Genomic DNA, 26,209 nt, shown 5'->3' with positions numbered 1-26,209 from the left:
TAGAAAGTGATTTGAAGTGATGATTCTGATAATTTGTTGAAATAATTGTTTAAGTAATTGATGAGTGAGTTTAGTCATCAATTGTGTTGTTTAGTGCATGGAGAAGATCTTGGTACATAGCAATGTGGGGAAAAAGCCTATATGGGTGTTTGGACAAAGGTAGATATAGTCACTCATTCACAAGAAATGGAAAAAGTCACAAACAAGAACAATAACCACCATGGGGAGTAGTATTCATCCAACTAGGGAGTACAATTCAAGTTTCTGTACAAATGACCCTCTGGCATCTGGTAATCGATTACAAGATCCATGTAATCGATTACAAGATCCCTATAATCGATTATAAGGGGTTGATTGCTGATTTGTACAAAAAGTTACACGTGACTCCCCACCTGAGAGAACTTGACTCCCCAGCGTCATTTTTGTGTCCCTATGGTGATTTTTTCCATTTTTTTCATGAACTCCTCATGTTTCTCATCATTGATGGCATCAAGTGCATCAAAACACAGTTTGTCCCACTCAATTGTGGACAAAATAGTCCATATAAGTGTTTGAACCAAGGTATGTGAAGTTCATATAGGTGTATAGCTTGTGCTAGTAGAAACACATCACACCTTAATTATAATACTATTTTACCTTGAATTATGGACAGTTTATAAAGAAATAAAATAAAATAAAATAAGAAACATGAAACAATAACTTGGAAGTAAACTCATTTAGGAATCTTAGAAAAATGTTTTTTTTAAATTAACTGCATCTAGTACAATGGTCTAAAAATTATGACTTAGTAGTCATTTAAAAGCTATTTGAGTCTAGATTCTAACAAAACAATAATCAACTCAATTGGAGTTTGATAAAGAAAGTTATGAGCAAAACAACCAGCAAAGGTCAAAGTTGGTAGTAATATATAAAATGTTAACTTTAAGGAATTAACTGTACCTACTCAGATGTCCAAAAATTACAAATTAGTAGTCATTTGAAATATTTTTGAGTCTTTTTCTAATAAAAAAAGAATCACTTCATTTGGAGGTCTGTGGGAAAAGTTATGATTAAAATAGTCAACAAAGATCAAAGTTGACAACACGTTATCTTATATGTATATTTTTCCCTCTTGTTCACAGATCTATTATATATTGAAAATGCCTTTTAAAATTTTTGCATTGTAACAACATTAGATGACATATTTCTTAATTAATAAAATAAAAAATTTTCGTGTGACACTCCGAGAAGGGGTGTTACAACAATGGTCATGCACCTCACCTCAGTTGGAGAAAACTACCTCAATGTACATTTTTTTGAAGAAATCAATGGCCTAACCTCATCATTGGTGCAGGAAACACACTCAATAGCATTAAACTCACTCACCCATCTAAAAAAATGGAAAAATTCAACAAAAACATAGCAAAAGCCATCATGAGGAGTAGTGTTGTTCCAGCTGAGAAGTATAGTTGAAGTTTCTATACAAATGCCAGAGGGTCATTTGTATGAAAAATTCAACTATACTCTTAGTTGGATTAACAACACTCTCCATGAAGGGTTTTGCTCTGTTTTTGGTCATTTTTTCCATTTTTTAGATGAGTGGGTGAATTGAATGTGAATGATTATTTTTCAAGTGTAATAATGGTAAAATAATTTAACATTCGATGATAACCAGATAGGTTCCTTGTATTCCATTACTATTAACTTGACCATGTTCATTACAATGATATCATATTACATTAATCCTAAAAGATAATACAGTCATCCTAACAATTAATACAATCATCCTAAAAAATAATACAATCATCCTTATTAAACACACATCCATTTCCTTGAATTCTACACATTTTTCTCAAAAAAAAAAAACCCACAACTAGGTTTACCCATCTAATTAATAACTCATTTAACATATTTCTACTTAACTTAACATTGTCAGACAATTCTAAAAACCAACTAAATGGTGTCTTTGCAATTAACTTCCTCTGTTGCGGAGTCAATCTTCCATTCAAATCACCAACATGTTTCGTTTTAAAAGAATGATACACATTTAACCGCATAAAAAATAAATCAATTACCAAAGGATAAAATGCAAATGGAAATGGGTATATCAAAAATGTTAAATGGTAAATCAAAATGGAGTAAGGGAAAAGGGGACATAGACAATGCAATGGGGAAAAGGGGAAGGGGACACAGACAATGCAAAGGAAAAAGAGGAAGAAAGGAGCAAATGTGCTTCAGTGGAGAACAAGAACAAGAACCAAATACAATGGTCGATTCGATGGAGAGAGAGTAACACCAATGGTGGATAGGAAGAACGAGAACCGGAGACAAATCGAAAGTTTTCCAGAGCAGAAAGTGAGAGCAATGGTGGTGGAGAGAGAATGAGATCTCAGGACGGAGGAAGAAGTTCACTTTTCTGAAATGAAACCGCCAAACAAATTTCCACTTTTCCCTTCCAAAAACCTCTTCCACAAAAGAATTTAGTTTTTTTAAAAAGACATTCAAGTGAACCAATTATTCGACAATAGATGTAGTTATCAAAAAGTTGGCAAATTTATATTGTCAAATAAACTTTATAGATAGTTGCTTTGTCCCCGTCGGTCTTTACTTAATAAATTGCGTTACCTTTCTCAACCTTTGAACAACTTATCCTTTTGTTAACAACCTTTCATATGTAAAAGAGTTATTTTAACAACCCACTCTTTTCCTCCATTTGTTGACTCTATAATAATAATATTAAATTAAATTGTTTAATTGAAAAATAAATAAAGTTGTTAGATAAAAAATTAATAAAAATGGTTGTTGAAGATAATATATAATAAGTTTCGAAGAGTATAACTTAGCCCATCCTCGATATCAATACCACCTTCACCTGCAAGTCCTTATCAATCTTTTTCTTCTTCGTTTGTTCTTAATTCTCTTGGGTTATCACAAAACCCTTTTATATAGAGAGAGAGGTAACCGAATCATCTATTCTCAAACGGTCAAAGAATTCTGTAGGTAAATCAACTCCTACCAAATACTTAATAGTTCTCCCATGTTTTTCATATTTGTTGGTAAACATTTAAAATGTCTGGTGGAACAAGGACTGTCTGAGAAATTGCTGCAACAAAAATTATTTTATATATGTTATTCAAGTTTTTTGCTCTTGTTTTTGTATTTTAGTGTTTATGTTGGAATAGAATCGAACTTATATATTAATCTACAAACTTATGCAATTCAGATTCAACCGCTGGAAAACATAGAGAAGAGGCAAGCTTCACAGATCCAAGGTCTTAAAACCAGGTTTGCTAGTGTTTCTGTTCTAGCAATTTCCAAGGTTCCTTCTAATTATTGTAAGGTCTGTTGTGGGGTTCTCTGCTTGTTTCATTGTGCTTAAAGAAGTTTCCTTCTCATACCACCTTTCTACTTCAACCTACTTAATTTTTCTGTATATTTTCCATACTGTTGCTATTATTATTTCTTTATCTTCCACGTAGTTTTGGTGTATATGCTTCTACACCGTTCAAAAACAAAACTCAAATTTAAAAGCATATAGTTAAATTAGACATGAGAGTTTATTATATATAAGTGGATATAGTTAAAAGTTACACATGAAATAATCTCAGTTTATTAGTTTATTATATATAACTGAACGTAAATTTTATCTTATAAAATAATTCGTATTATTAAGTTAGATTTAAATTGATTTCTTAATATAGTATTAAACATAAATTTATTATTAGATTATTTATTAATGTCTAATCACACATGTTTAGATATTAAAAAATTTCACATCAACAAAAATAAAACTAATTTATTAAATAATTAGAAATCTAACCTTACAAACTTTATATAAATAAATATATATATATATATATATATAAAAAGTTTGAGGGAATATGTGATCAAAACTTCATCTAACATACGTCATTTATGATTTCATGTCGGGGCATCAACCCACACTGAAACTGATATAAAGAAGAATTGAATTGAGAATTTGCATCAGAGAAAAAGAGATGTGCCCATTCAATAGAAGAGGAGTTTCTGGATTTTCATGGTCTTCCACTGCTGAAGAAGTTACTCTCGGAATAGACGGCACTGCTCTTACTGCTATTGTTACTGGTCACATTCTTCTTTCCCTTCCTCAATAAATGATTCTTTCATAATGCTTAAACGTATAGAAAACAATGACATTTTTATTGAAGTTGTTATTGTTGTTGAAAGAACAATAGGTGCATCAAGCGGTATAGGTGCAGAGACAGCTCGTGTTCTTGCATTGCGTGGAGTGCATGTGATAATGGGAGTGATTGATATGATGGATGCTTATAATGTTAAGGATTCAATACTTAAACAAATTCCCACTGCTAAACTTGATGTCATGAAGTTGGATCTAAGTTCAATGGCTTCTGTTCATCATTTTGTAGTTCGGTTTAATTCAACTGCTCTTCCATTGAATATTTTGATGTAACCACCAACTTCATCATTCTACTTTTTCTTTCATTTACTATTTTTCTAACTTCCTTTTTCTCTTCAATTCTAAGAAACAATGCAGGGATTTGTGCATGCCCTTTCATGCTATCCAACGACAACATTGAACTTCAATTTGCTATAAATTATTTAGGTATTCATTACATTATTATTATTTTTTTTATCATATTGCCTTGGTCGAAATTGTGAAAATAATCTCAATGTTTTGAACATAATTTCACAGGTCATTTTCTCCTAACAAATCTGTTGTTGGAAAATATGAAGAAAACAGCAAGAGAAAGTAAGATTCAAGGAAGAATCCTTAATGTCTCCTCCATGGGCCATAGATTTACTTATCCTAACGGAATCCTTTTTGACAAACTTAACGATCCATCAAGGTACCAAAGTAGTTGAAATCTATGCAAGTAGATTTATAATATATATGTTTATATTTATTTAAAATATATATTATAAAAATAAAATAATTATAAAAAATAAAATTTTATATTCTTAGAAAACAATAAAAATAGAAAAGATAATATTAAATAAATGTAAAAAATTTATACGTGATAAAATATCATTTATATTTTCTTTAAGAAACAGAGCAGTCGTGCATGTCCTTTTTGCTTTTATTTTTCTCCCAAGTTAAAAAGTGTTACGAAAATTTAATTTTGCATTCTCACTGTGACCTGTTAACAACATAATATGTACTAAACAGATATAGTTGATTGATTAGCATGAAAGTGATTAATGGTGTCAGTTACTCTTAGAGGTATCCATATTAAACCTAATAATATATATACATCTTTTTTTTATATCAGTTACTAATGATTTATAAATTTATTATTTTTATTCTTTTCGTAAGTATATATTAGGTGAGAGGTCGTAGTTTCAAAGCATAACTTAATCGTATTCACAAATATTTTTGAATCTATCCTTTTAGATAACTTTCAAAAGAAACTGCACCAGATTCTAAAAAAACCCAGAACAGAACAGAACCTCACTCTTTTAGGAATTTATTGATATTTAATTCTATTATACGTTTTGCTCTTAAAATGAAAAATATTATTTATAATCTAACTAATCCTTAAATCAATTTTAATTTATAGAAAAGTTTATTTTCTTTTTCTAAAAGTATTTCTGAAGAAGTTGTTATGAACAAATTCATCCAAAAAAAAATCCTATTTATTGATGAAACAGGTAAAAAGATGTAATTTTGTGTATCATTTATAGAGTATTTATAATTATGTGAATAATATAGATTTCAACAAAAGAAGTGCATATAATTAATTTTCTTTCTGTTTATAGTTACAGCAATTGGCGTGCCTATGGACAATCGAAGCTTGCTAATATTTTACATGTGAATGAACTTGCAAGACGTCTCAAGGTTGGGGCATAGTGAGTTATAAATTATTAAATGTTGATAGTTGATTAATAAGTTTATTTAACCATGATGAAGCATGGTAGGTAGTTATCTTTTTCATCAAATAGAATGTTATGTATTATTTCAACATGCCATAATAGTAGCAGTTGTTTGATTTTGCAAATGATCAGGAAGATGGAGTGGATATTACTGCTAATTCTCTTCATCCAGGAGCCACTGTCACCAATATTTACCTTCAGAGTCCTCTACTCACAGGTAATCCATACATTTGTGTAAGTTTATGGTTTACATCAGAATAATGTAAATAACATGATTTCAATTACTAGACAAGTAAATTAGCTGTTTATCTCAAGATATTTTCACAAACGATTAAGCTACTTTAAATAGTAATTACAATTTTAAATTAAAATAAACAAATTCTAATTAAAATTTTTAGTATTTCTATTTAATTCTCAAAAGTTATATATGTTTTCTTTTTACTTGGAGAAGTCATTTTATTTTTAAAGGAGTTGTTATAAGGAATATTAATCAAAGTTATTTTTTATTTACTTTCAGAAATGTAAATCATTGTAACATTAAAATTATTATTTTTACATTTTTAATTATATCTAGTTGTTACATAGCATAATATAATGAAATACTTGTTACTTTAATTTATAATATTATTATTTTTTATTTGAACTACATAGCTACCATCTATACGGGCTAGAAGTTAGTTAAAATAACTTATGGCTTATAACTTAGAATCTCCTAAAATAAACTATTTTGAATGTGTTAATGACATTAATTATAAGTTAATCAAATAAATTAGTAATAAACACATTATAAGACATTGCATTTATTAATTAATAGCACTAAAAACATTATAAGTAACTTATAATATGTTAAAAAAAATTATTTCATAACCAAAATATACTCTTATACTGCAATTTTCTTTTAACTTTATATATAATGAACAAAATCACCTGGAAGTATTATTAATAGTATTCAGTGAAATTTAATTCAACATTTTCCTAAAATTTTATTTAACATATTATACTTTAATAATGTTAACTCACTCCATGTAACTATAAACTTGTCTCATTCCAAAATATATATATATATATATATATATATATATATATATATATATATATATATATATATATATATATATATATATATATATCAACGTATGTTTAACTAAATTCTAACATAAATAACTTTTTTTTTCTAAAGTTGTTTAATTTATAACATATATTACTAAAATTTAATTTTACATATACTATTGTTAATAAAATTCGTAGCATATATTCCTAAGATTTGGTTCTACGTACATATATTATTCTTAAGAAATTTTCTAATTTATTTTTATTAAAATGGAATAAGGAAAACACAAACTATTAAATAGTATTAGAATAATGTGTTAAAATATATCATAATGAATTTTATTATTTGTTTAGTCTATTATATTGTCTATTATTAAAAAATTTATTTTTTAGAAACATGCCGTCTCAATTACTTATTAATATTTAGTTTTATGGTTAAAATATATATGTTTTCACGTAAGAAAAGTATATTAGATATCTAATATAATATTAACTAAAAATAAAATAAATTTATAATATATAAATAAGTACAAACATCATTTTATAAAATTGAATTAAATTTAAAATTAATTTATGAGACTATGTTGCACTCTTTCTAAATGGTCTTTCTATATAATGTATATAAAAGCCATGCATTATATGATATGATATTATAAGTATGTTCTTACATTAATTTTACGTTAACTAATATCATTTTAATAATGATAGTATAATTATGTTACATAGGCATATACTGTGTGGTTTATGCAGGTATGTGGAATCTGATAGGGCCATTTGTAATCCATATTCTAGCTGGAAATGTGGTGAAAACTGTGCAGCAGGTAAGTTTGACTCACAAGAATCAATATAAGTAGATTTAAATATATATTTTTTACACAAAGTATTCCTCTTTTATTTTACATTTAACAAAATATAATTTTTGAAGATTAAAAAGTTCAACCAGAATTAGAAACTAAAATGTATAAAAAAAACTTGTATGATTATAGGGAGCTTCGACAACATGCTATGCAGCATTGCACCCAGAAGTAAATGGAATCAGTGGCAAGTATTTTGTAGATAATAATGTTTCAGAAGCATGCTCGCATGGCAGAGACATGAATTTGGCCAAGAAACTGTGGGATTTTAGCATAAACTTGACGAAGCAAAATACAAGGTTACAATGATCAATTTAGATATGGAATACCCTTTTAGGTTAATAAAAATCTCAACAATGTATGCTGTTTCTATTTTTTGAGTGGTATTTTTCAAGCTTAAAATTTTATTTTTTTAGTATAAGCGTGGAATTTATACCCATTATTAAAAAATATAATTCATTTCATAATTTTTATTTGTATAATTCTTGTATATAGATACTCAATTTTTATAGCATTTTGTTCTTACAAATAATAACAAAATTAAGAAACTTATAATAATATTTTGTTAAGGCATATAAACCAATAATTTAAGTAATAAAATATCTTCATCCGATCAACATTGCTTCTCAAGTTGATAAATGTATGTCATACATTTTTAAATTTTAATAATCTTTAAAAATTCGGTTTGTCACAATTTTGATAAAAATATTTTTTGCTTTGTCTTGCTTTCTTGTCATAGTAGGTGTAAAATCTGAAATTATATCTTTTGTTTTCAAAGTTCACAAAATTAAAATTGCTCCTTTTTGAATCAGAGCATGACAACATTTCTTTTTTCTAAATTTCATCACAAACTTATTCAAAATCATTATCTAGATTTCTTCACAAACTTCTTCAAAATCATTATAGTTTTGCTATAAATATATACACCGTCAATTTATCTAGTTTCGCCATAAATATATACACCATCAATCTTTCAATGGACTTCTAATAGACTTCACATATAATAAGAAACTCTTATGACTACATTTTTTTATAACATTACAATAAATAAGCACATTTTCATCATATTATTATCTTAGTTGAAAATAAAGTGTCAACATTATTTGAGAAATAAAATATACAAATTATTCAAATATTATTGAAGAACGGTTTAGTTTATTTAAAAATAAAAATAAGAATTTTCAACTTGCGTAATTAAAAATCGTAAATAACTGTAATAAAAAATTTATAAAAAATAATAAAAGATTATTATTGATAAGCTACATGTCAATTCATTTTTAACTTATTTGAATCCTTTTAACTGTGAATTAAATTCAATTTGACTCATATTTTAAAAGAAAAAACTAAATTTTGTCTAACTTAACTAGAGTTTAGAGAAATAAGTCAAATTAACTAACTAATCAAACTTATTTTGATATGTTTGATTCAAAATTATTTTGATATATTTAGTTATAGCTTAGGGATATAGTACATTATATGGAACACATAAGTTATTCATATGATTCTTGTATTCGGGTTATTCATATGATTCTTGTACTTTTGTTTCTCAATTCTTTGTTTGTAATGACTTCCAAGTTTCACATCAACACTAACTTTATGTTTCATCTCCTTTTCACTTAAGTAAATTTATTTACATTCTATGTAGAAAATTAACAATTTTCTATTATCCAAATAAATTATTTATCACACCTCGATAATTAATACGATTACCACACTATAAGAAGAAGGAAGATGAAAATGAAAGAAAGAAAAAAAAGGAAAAAGAAGATGAAAAAATAATGGATAATCAAGAAAAAAAAATAAGTAAATAATTAATCAGGTTTTTTAATGTATGAGTTATTAGCAATTTAACGAATCAAAATTTTGATTTAGTAGTTAAATGAGTAAAAAGTACAACTATAACACTTTTTTTGAAATTTTACAAGACAATTTTATTATTGAAATGTAACTTTTATGAAAAAGAATTCAAGAAGCATTAAGGTAACGTATTTGAAGGAGGAGGAGAGACAAATTATAAAAAAAAAACAAAAATAACTAATCACTTCAATTTTATATTTATAAACTACCATACACTTGAACCTCAATCCATGGAACAAATAAAACTTTCAAGAACATATTATTAATTTACTAATTTTCAAGAAACTGAAAAGTTCATACACATTTAACAATTATTCAATCTACAAAACTTTTGTACAACGAAATGCATAAAATTTAAAATGAAATAGTAAAATATGTAAATTTCATAATTTCGTAACAAAATTCACGGGCGAAAAATATGCTGAAAAAAAATAAATTAAACCTTAGTCAATAAATCTCATTTGAGTATATTATATTTTCTTCAAAAAAGCTTAGTATTTTCTTACAAAAAATATATGAAAAAAATACTTATCTTGGTAATAATTCAGAATTTTCAAAGACGTTTATTCTGTTCTTGTACGTCAAAATGTATAAAATGAAGACGATTTTGCTAAGTGTGATTTTGATCGAAGCAAGAAATTGAAGTGAAACGCAGCACAATACGATTGTGTGAGCTTCTGTTTGAACAGGGATAAGAGAAAAAAAAATGTGGTGGTTGGGAAGAAAAGGACCTTCTGGATTCTCAGCTTCTTCTACTGCCGAGGAAGTTACTCAGGGAATTGATGCCACTGACTTCACTGCCATTGTTACAGGTTATTGTGAATAGAAAATGAAAATGGGTTTCCTTTATTTGTTTTGTTCTTCCTTAATTTACTCATTAGTGCTGTTTTTCTTATGAGATGCAAACTTGCCCTTTTAAAAATTTAAACTTTATTTAAATGGGTATATGCTTTCAATCAATATGTTTCCAATTTTCAACCTTTTAGGTTGAGATTTTTGTTTTGTTGAAGTGGAACAGAGAGGAAGAAGAAGAAAAAGAAGAAATGCTATAGGTTTATTGTCTTGATGGTTATTGAGCAAGATTTCACTTTCTGTCTTTATGATTATGCTTGAGACATGCTTGAGACATGCTTGTATTAATCAATCATTGTTGGAGAATTAAGCTTCTATATCTTCTCAACAACGTTTAAATTTTAGTGGCAGTGATGGTTCTTCCTGATGGGGTTTTTGAGGTAGTTTATTGAGAGGAAATTACATATATGACCTTAGTCCAACCTAAAGGGACTGAAAATACTTTTAATTCAAAACCTAAGTCTGACAATTGGATTATTCTCAGCAATTTTTCTTGGTGAGTCTATATTTTTCCATGGTGATCTTTTCGAGAAGTTCAATAGGAAGAGATTATATATATGTATATATATATATATATATGTATATATATATATATATATATACATATATATGTATATATATGTATATGTATATATATATGTATATATATGTATATGTATATATATGTATATATATGTATATGTATATATATGTATATGTATATATATGTATATGTATATATATGATTTTAGTCCAACCTATAAAATGGTTCCCATCATTTTTAATTCAAAATCTCGAGGTATTGAGTTTATAGTTTTTTTTATATGGTATTTAATTTTGTCATTTCTAACAATATGAGAGTTAAATTTATTCTTAGATTATCTCTAACACTTCTAGAATCATTTAGTGGATTTGTCAGAATCATTGAAATTGTAAAAAATTGTGAATAAAGTGCTGTGGATGCGGTAACAATTGCAGTTGTGATCAAACCCCAGAATCGTTGATGTTGCGGCTACATTTACATTTTTATATAATGATATTGTTATTATTGTGGTTGCTTTTCCCTGTAATATATTTAGTTGTGAGTGGCTGTGTCTAGTATGTTGTTCTAGATATGGAAAACACATGTTGGTGGAATTAATTCATCATCATGGTGCTCAATTTGTGTAATGTTTGTCGTTTTCTGCGTTTTTTGACGCAAGAGATTTGTTATCATTGTGTGATACATGTTATTTCAGGGGCAACAAGTGGTATTGGTGCTGAAACTGCACGCGTGCTTGCATTACGCGGTGTTCATGTTGTTATGGGGATCAGAAATATGGCAGCTGGGGGGGAGATCAAGGAAAGAATACAAAGAGATAACCCATCTGCAAAAATTGACATGATGGAGCTGGACCTTAGCTCACTGGAATCAGTTAGGAAATTTGCAGCACAATTCAAATCTTGTGGTCTTCCTCTGAATATACTTGTGTATGTTACTACTTTCATATGTGCTCTTTGAATTGAAGTTTTGGTGTTTTCTGTGACTTTAAACGTTCATCAAAATGCTGTTTGCTTGAAGAAAGCTAGATGGTAAATTTCAACATAAGCTGTTGTATACACTGAAAGTTATTTGTTTCTGTTCAAAGTAATAATGCAGGAATCATGGCAACACCATTCAGGCTCTCCAAAGACAATATAGAACTACAATTTGCAACAAACCATGTAGGTTAGAATTTCATCTTAAACCTTACGAAGACAATACACACACACAAATATGGAATTTGATTGATTGGTATACTCGTTGGGATTGAAACAATAATTGTTTCAAATTGTCATATAAAAAGATGCCTAGTATACTTCCATATCTCAATTTCATAAGTTAGAATTTATGAATTTGTAAATTTTATCAATTTAAATTCCTTTTTTTTTCGCCTGAAATTATTTATTTATAGTATAGTATTGAGTTGTATACAGGAATATTACCTTGTCCCTTTTCTAGGGGAATTTGAGATATAAGGTTCCCTTTGCAGGTCATTTTCTTTTGACAAACTTATTGCTTGAAACAATGAAACAGACGGCTATTGAACAAAGGAAGGAGGGAAGGATCGTGAATGTCTCATCAAGACGTCATAAATTATCATATCCTGAAGGGATTAGATTTGATAAAATTAATGATGAATCAGGGTAACGACACTGTTGAATTTTTTAGCTTTATGTGTTCCCCTCAGCTCACCCCCTTTTCATTGGTAATTACTAACCAATATTTTGTCATTTACTTATCAATGTACAGGTATAACAGTTTGTCTGCATATGGGCAGTCAAAGCTTGCCAATGTTTTGCATGCCAATGAGCTTGCCAGACGGCTTAAGGTGACCAACTTAATTTATGTTATTGATTGTGTTATGTTATATCTGCAGGGAGGATGCAGCCTTGGTGGCTTGAAATTTATTTCTTTACGTTATACGTTTCTGATAATTATTTGACATGTAAAATGAGCTCATGTGATGTGATATAACGTAAGGCTCAATTTGGTTTTACCTTTAGTTTATGCATGATCTGACTGCCAGTGTGCCCCATGAATTGTTTGTTTCACGCACTAAATGATCTAGCCAGAAGAATATATATGAGTGGACCTTTGTCACAAACAACTCAAACTCAAATACATATGGATGATTTTCTGGGGAATCTAATATGGTGTAACTGGTAAATGAGAAGTTTGGTGCCTTATGTCAAGTCCCTGAATAAGAATTAGTCATGTACATGTTAAGATGTCCTATGCTAAATAAGATGTGCTGCATGATCGTTTACTCATATATCAAATAATTCATGTATATCCGTGAGCATATTTGTTTAGATTCGTATTGAATCACATTCACCTACTGCTACCATTTAGCTCATCTATGAGGTTTTTCCAATCACAAGTTGAACCTATTTCTGTTATTTTGAAAAAGCATTTTCCTATTTCTGGAAATATCATCATTATCAAAAGGTTAAAGCAACATATAACAGAACAATCACCATGCTACTTCATGTTTACTTGTAGCAGGAAGAGGGCGCAGAAGTAACTGCAAACTCAGTTAGCCCAGGACCAATTGCCACCAGTCTATTTCGTCATCACAGTTTAATAGATGGTAATTCCTTTTTAGTTTGGTGTTTTGTTTTATTTTTGTACGTGAAAAACTACATCTGTCATTGATTATGCATGTTATTATATTCTGGTCTATATATTTTTACTTTCTGATTAGGTCCAAGATTATAAAGACATTTCTATTGAGGTTTCAATCATTACCCTTTCTCAACCATCCATTAATCCAGTTCTAAGGTGACAAACTGTGTGGCGATATGTCAGCTGTTAATATGAATCTAGCATAACAGTATGTAACAAATAAAGAGAACAAATCTTTATTATATTCTACCCTCTTCTTGAAACAGCGGATTCCTAAGGATGTAAGTGAATTGTAGTTGCTTAACTTGTTATATTGACAGTTTGCTCCTACTTTTATGCAGTGTTTGTTGGTCTACTTGGTAAATATGTGATGAAAAATATCCAGCAGGTAAGCTTGTTGCGTATTTGAAACACAACAACAATAAAACCTTATCACACTGTGAGATAAACTACCATTACTTACATGAAATAATAAATAAAGGTGGTGGTGGAAATTTGAATGTATTATATTTTATCACTAGGAAAAAGCTTTGTTGAGACAGGTTTGTCAAGTTCTTCCTTATTAGATTACAATTTCATCTAGCACAATTTCCTGGTAGACAAGTACAAGGAAATTTGGCTAGAGCTTATAGACTATATGTGAAAATGGTTACAAAAGCTTTTTTTAATTAATTATTTTGCTCCACTTGAACCATGTAAGACAACAAAGAATTATGACAATCTCGTATATGACTTAGTTATCATAGTAAATTGCTTAAGGATGTTGTCCTTTATCATAAAGTTATCTAGTATGATTTTCATCCTTTATCACCTAATATATACTTATTTGCTTTGAACATAGGGAGCAGCAACTACATGTTACGTTGCATTGCATCCACAGTTAAAAGGGTTGAGTGGCCGTTACTTTGCGGATAGTAACTTAGCTGAAGCAAGTTCACAAGCAGTTGATCCAGAGCTGGCAAGGAAACTGTGGGAACATAGCTCAAATTTGGTCAAATCTTGATATTATGTTACCTAACCAATAGAGACTAATATATGACAGTTTCTTCCTCATCTTATCAAATTTCTCCTTGCACCCATCATTCTGAATTTTATTTTCCATATAACACTAAATTATTATAGAAAATTTTATCCGGAATAGGAGTGGTGAGTGTCTTCCGGAAATATGTTTCCGAAATCGATTTAGTGCGTTCTAAAAAATAGAATCCGGAATGATGGGATGTTGGAAAAAATTTGATAGATGATGGAAGAAACTGCCCCTAAAATTATCAGACGTAAGAATGATCCATTAAAAATTGAACATGTTAGATAAATAAGTCAGTTGATATCTTATCATAGCTAGACTCTGACAAAAAAATTCCAATTAGTGTGAGATGTATCTACAGGTATCTGATTATGCTCCAATTTCACATGGCTTAAAAGTAACGCAACTTTATCTCTGGTGCGCTCATTTGAGGATTAATCATGTAATTGCTGAACATATTCTTCTGCACTAATAAGGTTCCTATCATCCCTTTTGGCAACTCTTTATATCTTGGAATCTATATTCTTTTTTCAAATTTTAAAGTAATTAATTTTAGAATTAACTATGTTTTCGGTCTTTAAAATATAACATATTTTATAGTTTGATGTTAAGTTTCATATTTAAGAAATATATGAATGTTGTCCTTTTTGACTAACGGTTTTATTCTTCATATATAACATTTTATTTTTCATATTGAAAATATATATATATATATATATATATATATATATATATATATATTTAATCTCTAATAAAAACTAAACACATAAGTTTTATTAATTCGAAGAATTAAACAAATTAAAATTCCCTTTTCGCCATTAGCTTAGTGGCTCAAAAAACATAGAAATTAAGGAGGTCAGACCGCAAAAAGTAAACTGCCTCAAAGTGAGGCTATTTCTTCCTGCACCTCCGTACATTTCGTTCTGCACTTTTATAGATTTGTGAAAATATCTATTTGTCCTTATTCCTGTTTCATCTCTTTTTTCCTTCCCTACCCTTCTTCATCTTGTTAAAAAATAAATTTTGCATTGGAGAATTTGAAATGTATTTTTTATTTTGTATTTTAAAATACACAATCCTAAATATAAAACTTATATTTGAGATTATTTATTTCAAAATTTATATTTCAAATTATACATTTCAAAATATTTATTTTAAATTGTGTATTTCAGAATAAAAAATAAAAAATACATTCTGAATTACAGAATCAGAATAGGACTATGAATTCAAAATGTATTTTTTTTTTATTCCAGAATGTAGAATTTAAAATATAAATTTTATATTCTAAATTGTGTATTTTGAAATACAAATTTAATATTTCAAATTGTCTATTATATAATATCTCTATATTCTGAAACTCAAAACTCAATAAAAATATTAAACTAGATTTTAAAATTGAAATTTTCAAATGTGTAGGATGAAATTATAGAGATGCAGAAAGAAGCTGCCCAAAAGTACCTAAATCAAAAGTTGCCAAAGGCCTGTGCTTTGAAGGACAATTCTTGAAATGAGTATGACTCCGTACATCAGTATAAATACAATAAATCAAACTTCAAGAAAATATGAAAACAATTTCTATAAAAACTTTTGAACATTTTAAGTTAAATCTGTAAGTTCCTGCCATTAGAAATTTTTTAAACAACCTTGAACATATAATTGTTTTTAATTGAATCCTGTGATCTTTAAAATCTTCACATCAATTTTGTGGTTTACCAGTGAACTTACTTTTCTGATTTAGGAATCCGATTAAACGTTCCAATAATTTATTTGAAATTTTTCAAAGACCAACTTAGTAATTTAAACATGATTTTAATACATGAATCACTACAGGGAAAATAATACTAGAAAGAATAACCACATCAGATAAGTACTGCATAAAAACCAGTTGAGAGAATCTCAAATCATATATATCTTCAATTTTTACTTAAAAAAATAATGTACATAATAAATCCGGCAGAAGGATTCAGTGACAGTAATATATCTGAGCATGCAATTAAGAGATATATCAATGCAATTAAGAGATATATCAGTTTCGCAAATCCTTGGGTTCTCATCAATAAATGCAGAATCACAATTCAGTCTCCCATATTCTGTACAGCAATATCACCTCCCAAAAAATAGTCTGGATGCTAAATTTTGCACCAATTTCACTTTTTTTTGCATCTATATGATGTTCAAAAAGATACAGTTGTCATTGCATGAATTCTTTAACTGAAGGAAGTGCATAAATATGATTAGAAAAATTCATTCCTTGAGCTAATATTAACATTAAACCTATCATTTCTCATATTTCAGACACCAGAGAGAAATCCACGCACTGATGCTGTATCTTGAAAATTCTACATACAAACATAAGCTTCTCTTTTTGCTACAAGTGAGCATTTGCTTCAGTTGATATAGACAAATCAAATGTCAGGAATTTTCATCGTATGGCTTAGTTTGTCACCTCACCCCAAAGGTTCTGAACTCCATAAGCCTGAGAGGGAAACCATGCAAAATGGAATAGTCTGACTCAGCTCCCTCTATTCTCCGATCAAAATTTATTACATTGATTCTCGTATGCTTTGGCTCCTTATTTTACAATTACTTCCTCAGCAAATAGAACAATGAATGGATCATTCTGACAAACTTCAAAGATTTGCTCACAAAGGTGGACCAAGGAAAATGCCCCATGTCATAAACCATTAGCCCGGCTGAGCAAAGAATTGGGATTTAGATCAAGGGATGGGTTGATTTTCCCATTATCCCCCAGTAGCTGCCGACAAACACGATCAGCCAAGACTGATTGAACATCATATGCCTCGTTACGAGGAGACCGTGCAAACTGCTTCCCTAGAACATCACTTTCACCTGGAACCAGTTCTGATGAAATGTGAGGCGCCTGTTGCATTCCTCGAAAAATGTCAACATTCAAGTCATGATGAGTAGGGCCACTAATGTAGACACCATTTGAGGACTTCGGCAAGTTTCCAAGACCCTCTTGAATGTAAACTAAGTGATTACTGAATGGAATGGCACCACTACCACCGTTGAGAGGTGTGGATGCACCAGAAGCAGTCCGAGGACTGGATATAGGAGAGGGAGACATTCTCCCATTCATATGTTGTGGCGATCTTGGCCTCAAAAGTGGGCTTCCAATGGGTGAGACAGGGCAGGATATATTCCTCGGAATATGGATTTCACTGTAGATGATAAAGCAATTTCAGATCCATAGGCAGTGTCAGCAACCTTGCATTGCAGTGTTTGTGTGTGAGGGTGGGAGACAGGTGTGTGTGTGTGTGTGTGTATAGAGAGAGAGAGAGAGAGAGAGAGAGAGAGAGAGAGACCTTGCATGAGGATTACTTTTCAAAAACCTAGAAGAGTGACGGGAAAGTCTATCTGAATCCAATGTAGAAGGACTCCTTCCTTGTCCAATACCCTGAAAATGTATCACAACCACAATATTTACAAGGATAGACAAGAAACCATAAAAGAAAACAACTTCAAAGATCATTCCATTATGACAGCCAAATTTTCCAGTATTATATAATTGAGATATAGTTCAAATGAACACCCAGATAAGAAAATTTATTTTGCTTAATCATAACCACAATTCTGCTGACGGCAACAGTCTTCGTCAGCCGTTGTTTCTCCAACCTCCATGTGTGTACTTTCCTCCAAGTTAATGGAGCGATTCTATCTTATAATTTGTAGAAAGCAAATGGTTTCGTAAAGTTTCTCTAGTTGTCTATGCCTAACCCTGTCTTTTTTATTCTCTACTTCCAAGGGAATCAGTGACAGGATGAAGCATTGATGGGAATCACACATTTCAACAAGAATACAAATCCTTTTCTCCAAACAATAACACAAAAAGGCTTAAGTTATTACTATGTCATGATTCCAAAATAGAAATATATCAGCTGAATACAGGCCATTTATGAGTTTAATCAGTTGGGTAATCAAGACAAGAAAAATATATTGATGCATGACAAAGGGAGGGAAATAATAGTGAAGTTTGATTTTGAATATTTCAGCAATTTTTCAAGGATTTGTTTTTTCAATTTTATGAGAACCTATTTAAATAATTTAAAGGTGATACTGATTATAAACTATGACACAAATTGATCAGGAAGCCCTAGAAGAGCCCATCAAGTATAGTATGTCAATGGACCTGTTTGAATTAATGTCTCTGCAAACAGTGACATGGAAAAAATAAGAAAAAATGAAATAAATCTCTTGCTAAGCTAAAATTAACTTGTACATAAATTAGTTTTGGGGAAGCTATGCAAAAACAAAAGCTGGTAGAGAGGTTTATTCCATTTTTCCTAATACTTTTCTACCAGAAGTTATGGAAACTATATTTTTCATTCATAAATATTACAATTTTGTATGTAATCCCCCCTCCGAAATATTATTATTATAGTCTCTGATAGATTCAATTATTCAAATTTATATTTCCAAGAGAACAAAATGTCTACACAACATAATACCAAGAAAAATGACTCATCAACCGAGGAATTTGAATGGATGAAGCACACAAAAATGTCTTACATTTTCAAGTAGAAGAGAAGATGGCTTCCTATTTCATTCCTATCATGTGCATGGGGAATAAGGGGGCACAAATATTTAACACATGGAATGCAAGATAAACAGGCAATCCCCAACTTCACACTAATATGAAAATAGACAATTTTTTTTACGTGATTAATGTTGCCAGTAGCTTCCTTACCAGAGCTGTAGCTCCCTGTGTGATCCCAGATACGGCTGGGTCTGAAGAAGCATCAGGACCTAGAATAGGTCTCTCTAAAGGTGCAGCATATTTTACAAAAGGGTGGTCCAATAATTCACTTGCCGAAGGGCGATTGTGTGGATTCCGTTGGAGGCATTTCCTAACAAAATCCTTTCCTTCACTAGATAGGTGATCCGGGATTGCTGGGAGTTCCTTGCTATTACCAATCTTGAACATTGCAGCAACCTTTTTTGTTATCATGCAAAGCCAATAATACATCAAGTCAACACATAAATTAAAACAAGAAATACCATCAATGCTTTATAAATGAAAATAATAACTACATAAAATAATAGTCGGCAAATAGAATATAAAAAAGCTAGCTAAAACTTCCAATATATTGACATAAATTACTAACCCCTTCATACTGACTCCAAGGAGGTTTAGTTGTAGCCATTTCCAAAACTGTGCATCCCAGGCTCCATATATCAACGGCAAGGTTGCAACCATTGGAGTTTTTTATAACCTAAAATAATAGAACGACAAGCTATCATGTCATCAAAAGCAAGATGTAATTGAAACTATAAAGAACTGAAACTAACAGAAAAGATTACTACCTCAGGAGCCATCCAATAGGGGCTTCCCTTGAATGATAATGGACATGATTGCCCTGTTATCTGCAAAAATATGCAGGTTAATAGTTGAGGGAACAGGATAGATCATGCAATCTTGCGATTATTTATACCAGATGTGATATCAAATGGCAATTATAAAGGAAAACAATGTCTTTTGGATTCATAGAGATATTTTTCCAAGTTGAAGTCATGCATGATAAACTTGTTGGAGGTGGGACAGGAAAGATATCTTCCAAAAAAAGGTAAAAAAATACAAGAAAGAAACCTGAAAAGAAACCCACTGAATTAGCAACTCTCTTGAATTGGTGAATTAGGAAGTTTTAAACCTTGATTCATAATTTCACAAGCAACAAAAACCAAATTTCATATCCTACCAATTGGCTTAGATGCAAATAAAAAGGATAATTTTTATCCCCAAGCTTACATGTTTTGCCATGCCAAAGTCCGCCAACTTAACCCGACCATTAGTATCTACCAGTATATTTGCTCCTTTGATGTCCCTTTACAAGAAATGCAATTTAAGAGATAGATATCAGAACTCATAAGCATAGAAAAGCAGTCACATTATAAGGAATTAGTAAAATTTTAAGTTTTAAAAATAAATGTGACTTAGTTCACCTGTGGACAGTATTTTTAGCATGTAAATAAGCAAGTCCGGACAAAATTTGTTGAGTAAAACTACGAATAGCTAGTTCACCAAATTGTCCATACTCTTGAAGAAGTTTATATATGGAGCCTCCAGCGACATACTCCAGATATATGTAAAGCTTGTCACCGACCTGTTTAAGGGATGATTCATTATAAAATGACAAACTGTAGACAAATTTATAATATTCTGGTGTCAGATAAATATATAAACCAACTAATAATCTTGTAACTAGATGATCATACAAGCATTACAAATTGGGATAAAATGCCCAAAATAAATATGATCACTTAAAAGTAGCTAATATAAACAGAACGCAAACCAATAAGGAAATGGGCAACTTACTGTTTCAGAACCATAGTACTGCACAATATTTGAATGCCGCAATCGACTTAATAAGGCAATTTCCTGCCACAATATGGGAGTTAGCTTTTCAAAGCTACACTAAATTTGAAACAGAAATAGACACAAATGTATTTCCAATGAGAATAACGGTTGCACATCAAACAAAAAATTCCAGGGTCAAAAAAGGAAATATATTTACCTGCATTAATTGCTTAGCACTTTCTTTAGATTTGGCATCATCTGAAAACAGAGTCACCTCTTTCATAGCACACATTTCACCACTTTCCCTAAACATCAAAATATTTTAACCAAACAATTTATAAGATGCATAAGATAGTGGATTTAAAAGTAGAAAAAAAATTCTTTGTAATAGAATCAAAGAACAATTGGTCTAGAACTCGTACTTATTAAAGCCAACAAAGACATGTCCAAATGTGCCTCTGCCAAGCAGTTTTCCTTTTTTCCAACGTGATCCAGGGCTTATTGGATTATCTGCCCTTCCCGGACTTCTTGGCATGGATGGAGAAGTTGCTGCAGAATTTGAATGAGAGAAAGGTAAAATATTGGTAACTGCTAAAGGAGGAAGGGGCAAACGATGACTCTGTTGTTTTCCATCATCAACCCGTCCTGTCTGTGATTCATTGAGTGTTCCCCCAGCTCTAGGATGAATAGGTGTAACTGCACCACTCTGAATTCTAGAGCTAGGTCCAGGGCTAGTCATTCGGGGACTAGGTACAGGAGAATATTCAGGGCTACCCCTGCTAGGTTGCCAAAATAACTGTCCAGACATGTCTCCTCCCATTGAATTATGTCCAGAATTGTGACCAGAACCTGGACTTGAGCAGTGCCCAGATCCACCTAAATTGACCTCCGAATATGGCTTTCCGGCCCAAAAGGCAGAGTTCAACACCTGTTCAGTGCCAAATACTCTCAATGGACTTCTAGACGGACTTGATTTGGAACTATCAGGTGCACTGCAGAAGGCACCATGAGGAGGAATCTGCAAATTTGAAACATGGTTGCTTAAAGGCCTCCGTTTTGGTGAAGTAGAAGACATGTGATTACCCAGAATGTTTGCCGGTTTTTTGGTTTCTCTTGAATTTATTTGGGAAACAGTAGATGATAGATCCTTGGGCATCGAGCTTCATAAAAAGGCCAACATCCAAAATGAGTAAAATAAAAAATTATTTGCTAGTAATCATAAATTTCATGAACTAGCCATCCCAAAAGCTTAAGCTTAAGATGATGACTCAAGAATGGTTTTATGTTATATCTCCAACACACCCCATATACCATTGAACTTCCTGCATGGATAATTCCTTGGTCCCCTACCTTATGCCAATATTCAACTTTTTTATAGAATGGGGCAGCAAGGATTGAGCTGAGGCTTTGATAACATGCCATGAACCAACTATCCCTAAAGTTTAAGCTTTTAAGTGAAGACACATCTCTGTTCCCTATGTCTAAACATACACACCCTAGGCATGCTTATGCAACAAAATATGCAAGCTTGAAGCATATTATAGTGAATGCTTATAGAGTATACCTGGAAGGACAGCCTGCAGCAGTTCTAGCCCCGTTTTCACAGTCAGTTGCCAAAGGACTAAGATTGCGAGAGTCCACTGGCTCATCACTGTCAGCAGAGCTCTCACTAGAGACTGAAGCAGTGACCAGGTCTCCATCCAAATCTGCAGGGTTCAACCTACCACGCATGCATGCTGGTTTTGGTAGTGGAAACAATGATGGTTTGGAGCCTTTTTCAAGTCTTGATTTAGCTGATATGCTAATTTCAGAGTCTGCCCGGCTTATATTTGATGGGTGCAGGACAGGAAGTGGTAGCGGCTGAGCATGAGGCCTTTCAGCAAAACTTTGACACCTTGCCACTTTGGAAGGTGACGGTGATCTTGATTCAGGAGGAGACTGAGCCCCTTTCTCAGAAATTGAATCATTGCAATGTCTACGAGATCCTCCAGATCTACTGCTTGATTTACTTTCAGATGGGATTTTAAATCTGCGGTGAAATGAATTGATAAAACTTTCCTTATTTGCTTTCTTCTTGGTTTCTTTTGACGATGATTTCCCCCACCATGTAGGCATATTTGTAATTTGTATAGGCAGTAAACAAGTTTCTTAAATTAGTACCATTGATAGTTTGGAATATCTATCACTTCAAATTACTATCTGGAGTTACACGCAATCCGGCCAAAACCCTCATCAAATGAAGAATCCAATAATTCCAAAAGCAGTATTAGTGTTAGAGACAGAAATTAGGGACTGAATGGTTACTAAAACCCTGCAACAAAGAATAACACATATACTCAATCACTATAAAATCAATATTTTCACAACTTTGTGTACATAATGTATCCAAACTCTTCTACATATGTAAAACTATGATAATACTGTCCTAAATGATATATTTCCAAACGGTGATAGCATAAACTAACAATCCAACGAATCTCTAGTTTATGCTCTGTAACTAATTTATCTACTTTTTCCAATAAGCTGATCAAACAGTGTACGGAAAGAGAAACATCTTAAACTGGATACAACACAACAACAAATTAACTATAAAAAATCAACAATTCCATCAGACTAACCCAGAATCCCAAGCCCAAAACCCAATACTGTATTAATCAAATATAGTCAACTCTAAACACCTCTAACCTTGCTAATCCTAATCTGCATAGACTAATGCAACGTGACATCATTTGCAATACAAATCTCGTATACAGATTCTACAACTCCCCGAAACTTTAAAGCCTTAGTTAGACAACAACATCCACTACTTCACATCAGCTCAAACTCCTTATTTAGCAACTTAAAAATGCACAGTTTAACATGCCCCAACTGCAAAGTTATAACCTAGAAATACAAAATAAGTAAATAATGCATACGAAAATATCAACACCATAAAAATTTGTATACAGATAGTCGAAACAGTAGAAATTCATCTCCAAATCAAACTACTATTCACATATAGATTACCGTTTGAATGTTCTCCAATACCCAGCTTACTAAACCCTGCCTAAAAAAAATTCAACCTTTCAACTTCACACAGTCCAACTACACCAAATTACTCATACCCCCAAGTGAAACCATACCCCCATTACTAAAAGAAATCACATCAAACCCCAGATCCACTCATCACCCACACATAACACTGGACACAGAAAACAGTTAAATCAATCAACTCGATCATGGTTCACTGAAATTAGAACAAGCCCAAAATGCAACAAAGCTGGAAACTTACTGCGAATTGCTCCACGCCAGTGAATCTGAACTCAACCCCACTCTGTGATGCTCAACTCAAATCTGAGTATGGATAAAGGGAAGAAAAAGAAAACATTTTTTTTCTGAACCACTGAGAACCCTAAAAGAAAAACAGACCCAGAAACCGAAAATGCAAGAAAATGAAGGAGGATTGCAGTGGCGTATGTTGAAAAAATTGGGAATTGGAAGATAGTGAAAGAGATCGTGTACGGAAGAAGGAAAAGAAGAGAGAGGAAGAGAAGGAGAGGGAGAGAGAGAAGAGAGAGTGTGTGTTTTCTCCTGCTTAAGACATCGATGAAGAGGGACTTCAGCGTTGATTCTTAATAGTTAATATTAATTAATTAATTACAAATTGCAATAAAATAATTAAAAAAATATGGAACCTAATTATTACACTGTTTTTATTATTACATCTTTTGCTGTTGGAAATTATTACAACCCACAACTACATATTATTTATATATTTTTTTGTACAATGTATTGGAGATTGTTTGGGTAGAGATTCTTGGGTTACACTTTTTTATTATTATTATTATTATTATTATTACTATTATGAACATTGATACATAGTTATTTGTAATCTGAGTCACTAAGGCATATCAACATTCAATGATGAAACCTTACCTTAAAGGTTATTGGGACAAGTTTAATGGTAAAATAATAAAGATAGTATTTTAATTAAATTATTTGAATTAATCAGCTGTTGAAAATAAAATGAGAAAACGAAATAAAATAATCCACAGAACTGCATAGTGTGATATTACAATCCAAGTGGTTTTTTTTGTGAAAACATGTTGATTAGAATCTTTTAAAAAGTGATATTTTCACTTATTTGAAACCATCAGATATTAAATTTGAACATAGATCTTAACTATTTTTCTAATAAATATTAAATATATTATCTTTTAAAAAGAGTATAAATATTAAAATAAATAAAAAATACTATAGTGTGATTAAATTTGAAAAATATCTATAGAGAAAGAGTTGAGAGTACAATTAATTTTTACCCTATCAATAAGTTAATACTTTCTAATGTCAGAACTTGAGAAAAATGATATATAATAAAACAATATAAATATATTCATGTTTTTATATTTTATAGAAATATGTCATGTTAATTTTAATGCATATGAACAAAACATTAAATAATTTTAAATTAATATAAAATTTTGTAGACATAATTAATTTGAAATGAATTTCCAATCCAATTATATATTTTAAGATAAATTATCCAATTAAGAATTATTTAATAATTTTAGTAGATAGATTTTTAATCATTTAGTTTATTTATACACTTTCTTTATAGAAAATTATTCAAAAGATTTTGTGAATTTTTTATTTTTCATTTTCTTAATGTAAAAAAAATTAAATATGAATTACACTTTATATTTAAGAAAATAAAAGTAATACAGTGCTTACATAAATGTTTAAAATATCAATAACTTAATTAGTACACGTTTTCATCAATATGATTATTTATAATTATATTATTGAGATGACATCTTAAAATTAAGTTTGAGTTTGATTTGGGTTGGATTGGATTCGTGGTTAACTTAGCGTAAGTTAAATTTAATATTTTAAAATTCATATCATATAAATTATCTTGGTTGTGGATTAAATTGAAGTTATTCTAGCATAGTTTTATTTATACCGAGTCAACTTTTTTAAAAAAGAAATACTTTTATTTTAGTTTTAAATAAATGAAATAAATATACTAAATCTTTAGTTAATAAGACTATAGCTTTAAAAAATTTATTACTAAATTTTAACCAAAAAAATTATACTACAAATAAAAATTTAAAATACATCTAAAAATTTATAAATATTAAAATTATTTTCAAGCAAAATTATACCATTCATTAAATTGTAATTTTCATTCTGAACTTGACCACTTTTATCTATTTTATTCAACTTTATTTATTAAATATTATTCACTTACTAAAGTCTAACCGATAATTGTAACATCCCAATTATATAATAACCAATAT

General features: G+C 30.4%; 3 protein-coding genes across 5 annotated transcripts; 2 read left to right on the top strand and 1 right to left on the bottom strand.

Annotated features, from left to right (window-relative positions):
- The first annotated feature begins 2,836 nt into the window (after window positions 1-2,836).
- On the top strand, window positions 2,837-8,169 carry LOC108344171 (short-chain dehydrogenase TIC 32, chloroplastic). Its single transcript, XM_052867700.1, has 10 exons — window positions 2,837-2,979; window positions 3,203-3,264; window positions 3,941-4,083; window positions 4,194-4,425; window positions 4,503-4,582; window positions 4,673-4,826; window positions 5,737-5,815; window positions 5,983-6,067; window positions 7,651-7,721; window positions 7,887-8,169. Exons 3-10 carry the CDS (start codon window positions 3,978-3,980, stop codon window positions 8,061-8,063), a joined length of 984 nt encoding a protein of 327 aa, XP_052723660.1. The 5' UTR covers window positions 2,837-2,979; window positions 3,203-3,264; window positions 3,941-3,977; the 3' UTR covers window positions 8,064-8,169.
- A 2,017-nt stretch (window positions 8,170-10,186) lies between these two features.
- Window positions 10,187-15,015, top strand: LOC108344972 (short-chain dehydrogenase TIC 32, chloroplastic). Of its 3 annotated transcripts, none has more exons than XM_052867699.1 (8): window positions 10,187-10,423; window positions 11,681-11,912; window positions 12,071-12,146; window positions 12,499-12,608; window positions 12,715-12,793; window positions 13,468-13,555; window positions 13,932-13,978; window positions 14,432-15,015. In XM_052867699.1, the coding sequence occupies exons 1-8, from the start codon at window positions 10,318-10,320 to the stop codon at window positions 14,591-14,593; spliced, it is 900 nt and encodes a 299-aa protein (XP_052723659.1). In that variant the 5' UTR covers window positions 10,187-10,317; the 3' UTR covers window positions 14,594-15,015. The 3 variants fall into 3 exon arrangements, with proteins under 3 accessions (XP_052723659.1, XP_017439006.1, XP_017439007.1); XM_017583517.2 differs by having other exon boundaries at window positions 10,190-10,423; window positions 12,071-12,150; window positions 12,455-12,608; XM_017583518.2 differs by having other exon boundaries at window positions 10,191-10,423; window positions 12,071-12,150; window positions 12,455-12,608; window positions 13,471-13,555.
- A 1,623-nt stretch (window positions 15,016-16,638) lies between these two features.
- Window positions 16,639-24,521, bottom strand: LOC108345680 (mitogen-activated protein kinase kinase kinase YODA). The gene is made up of 12 exons (XM_017584351.2): window positions 24,202-24,521; window positions 22,495-23,241; window positions 21,353-22,090; window positions 21,148-21,235; window positions 20,949-21,011; window positions 20,576-20,736; window positions 20,382-20,457; window positions 19,940-19,999; window positions 19,741-19,848; window positions 19,323-19,568; window positions 17,941-18,032; window positions 16,639-17,796 (listed from the first exon to the last, which is right to left on the bottom strand). Exons 2-12 carry the CDS (start codon window positions 23,043-23,045, stop codon window positions 17,289-17,291), a joined length of 2,691 nt encoding a protein of 896 aa, XP_017439840.1. The 5' UTR covers window positions 23,046-23,241; window positions 24,202-24,521; the 3' UTR covers window positions 16,639-17,288.
- Between the last annotated feature and the right edge of the window lie 1,688 nt (window positions 24,522-26,209).

The sequence above is a fragment of the Vigna angularis genome, chromosome 8 (assembly GCF_016808095.1).
Source record: "Vigna angularis cultivar LongXiaoDou No.4 chromosome 8, ASM1680809v1, whole genome shotgun sequence".
Classification (NCBI taxonomy): Eukaryota; Viridiplantae; Streptophyta; class Magnoliopsida; order Fabales; family Fabaceae; genus Vigna; species Vigna angularis.
Note: the sequence above shows the minus strand (reverse complement) of the source record. Positions and strands in the feature narration are given on the sequence as shown.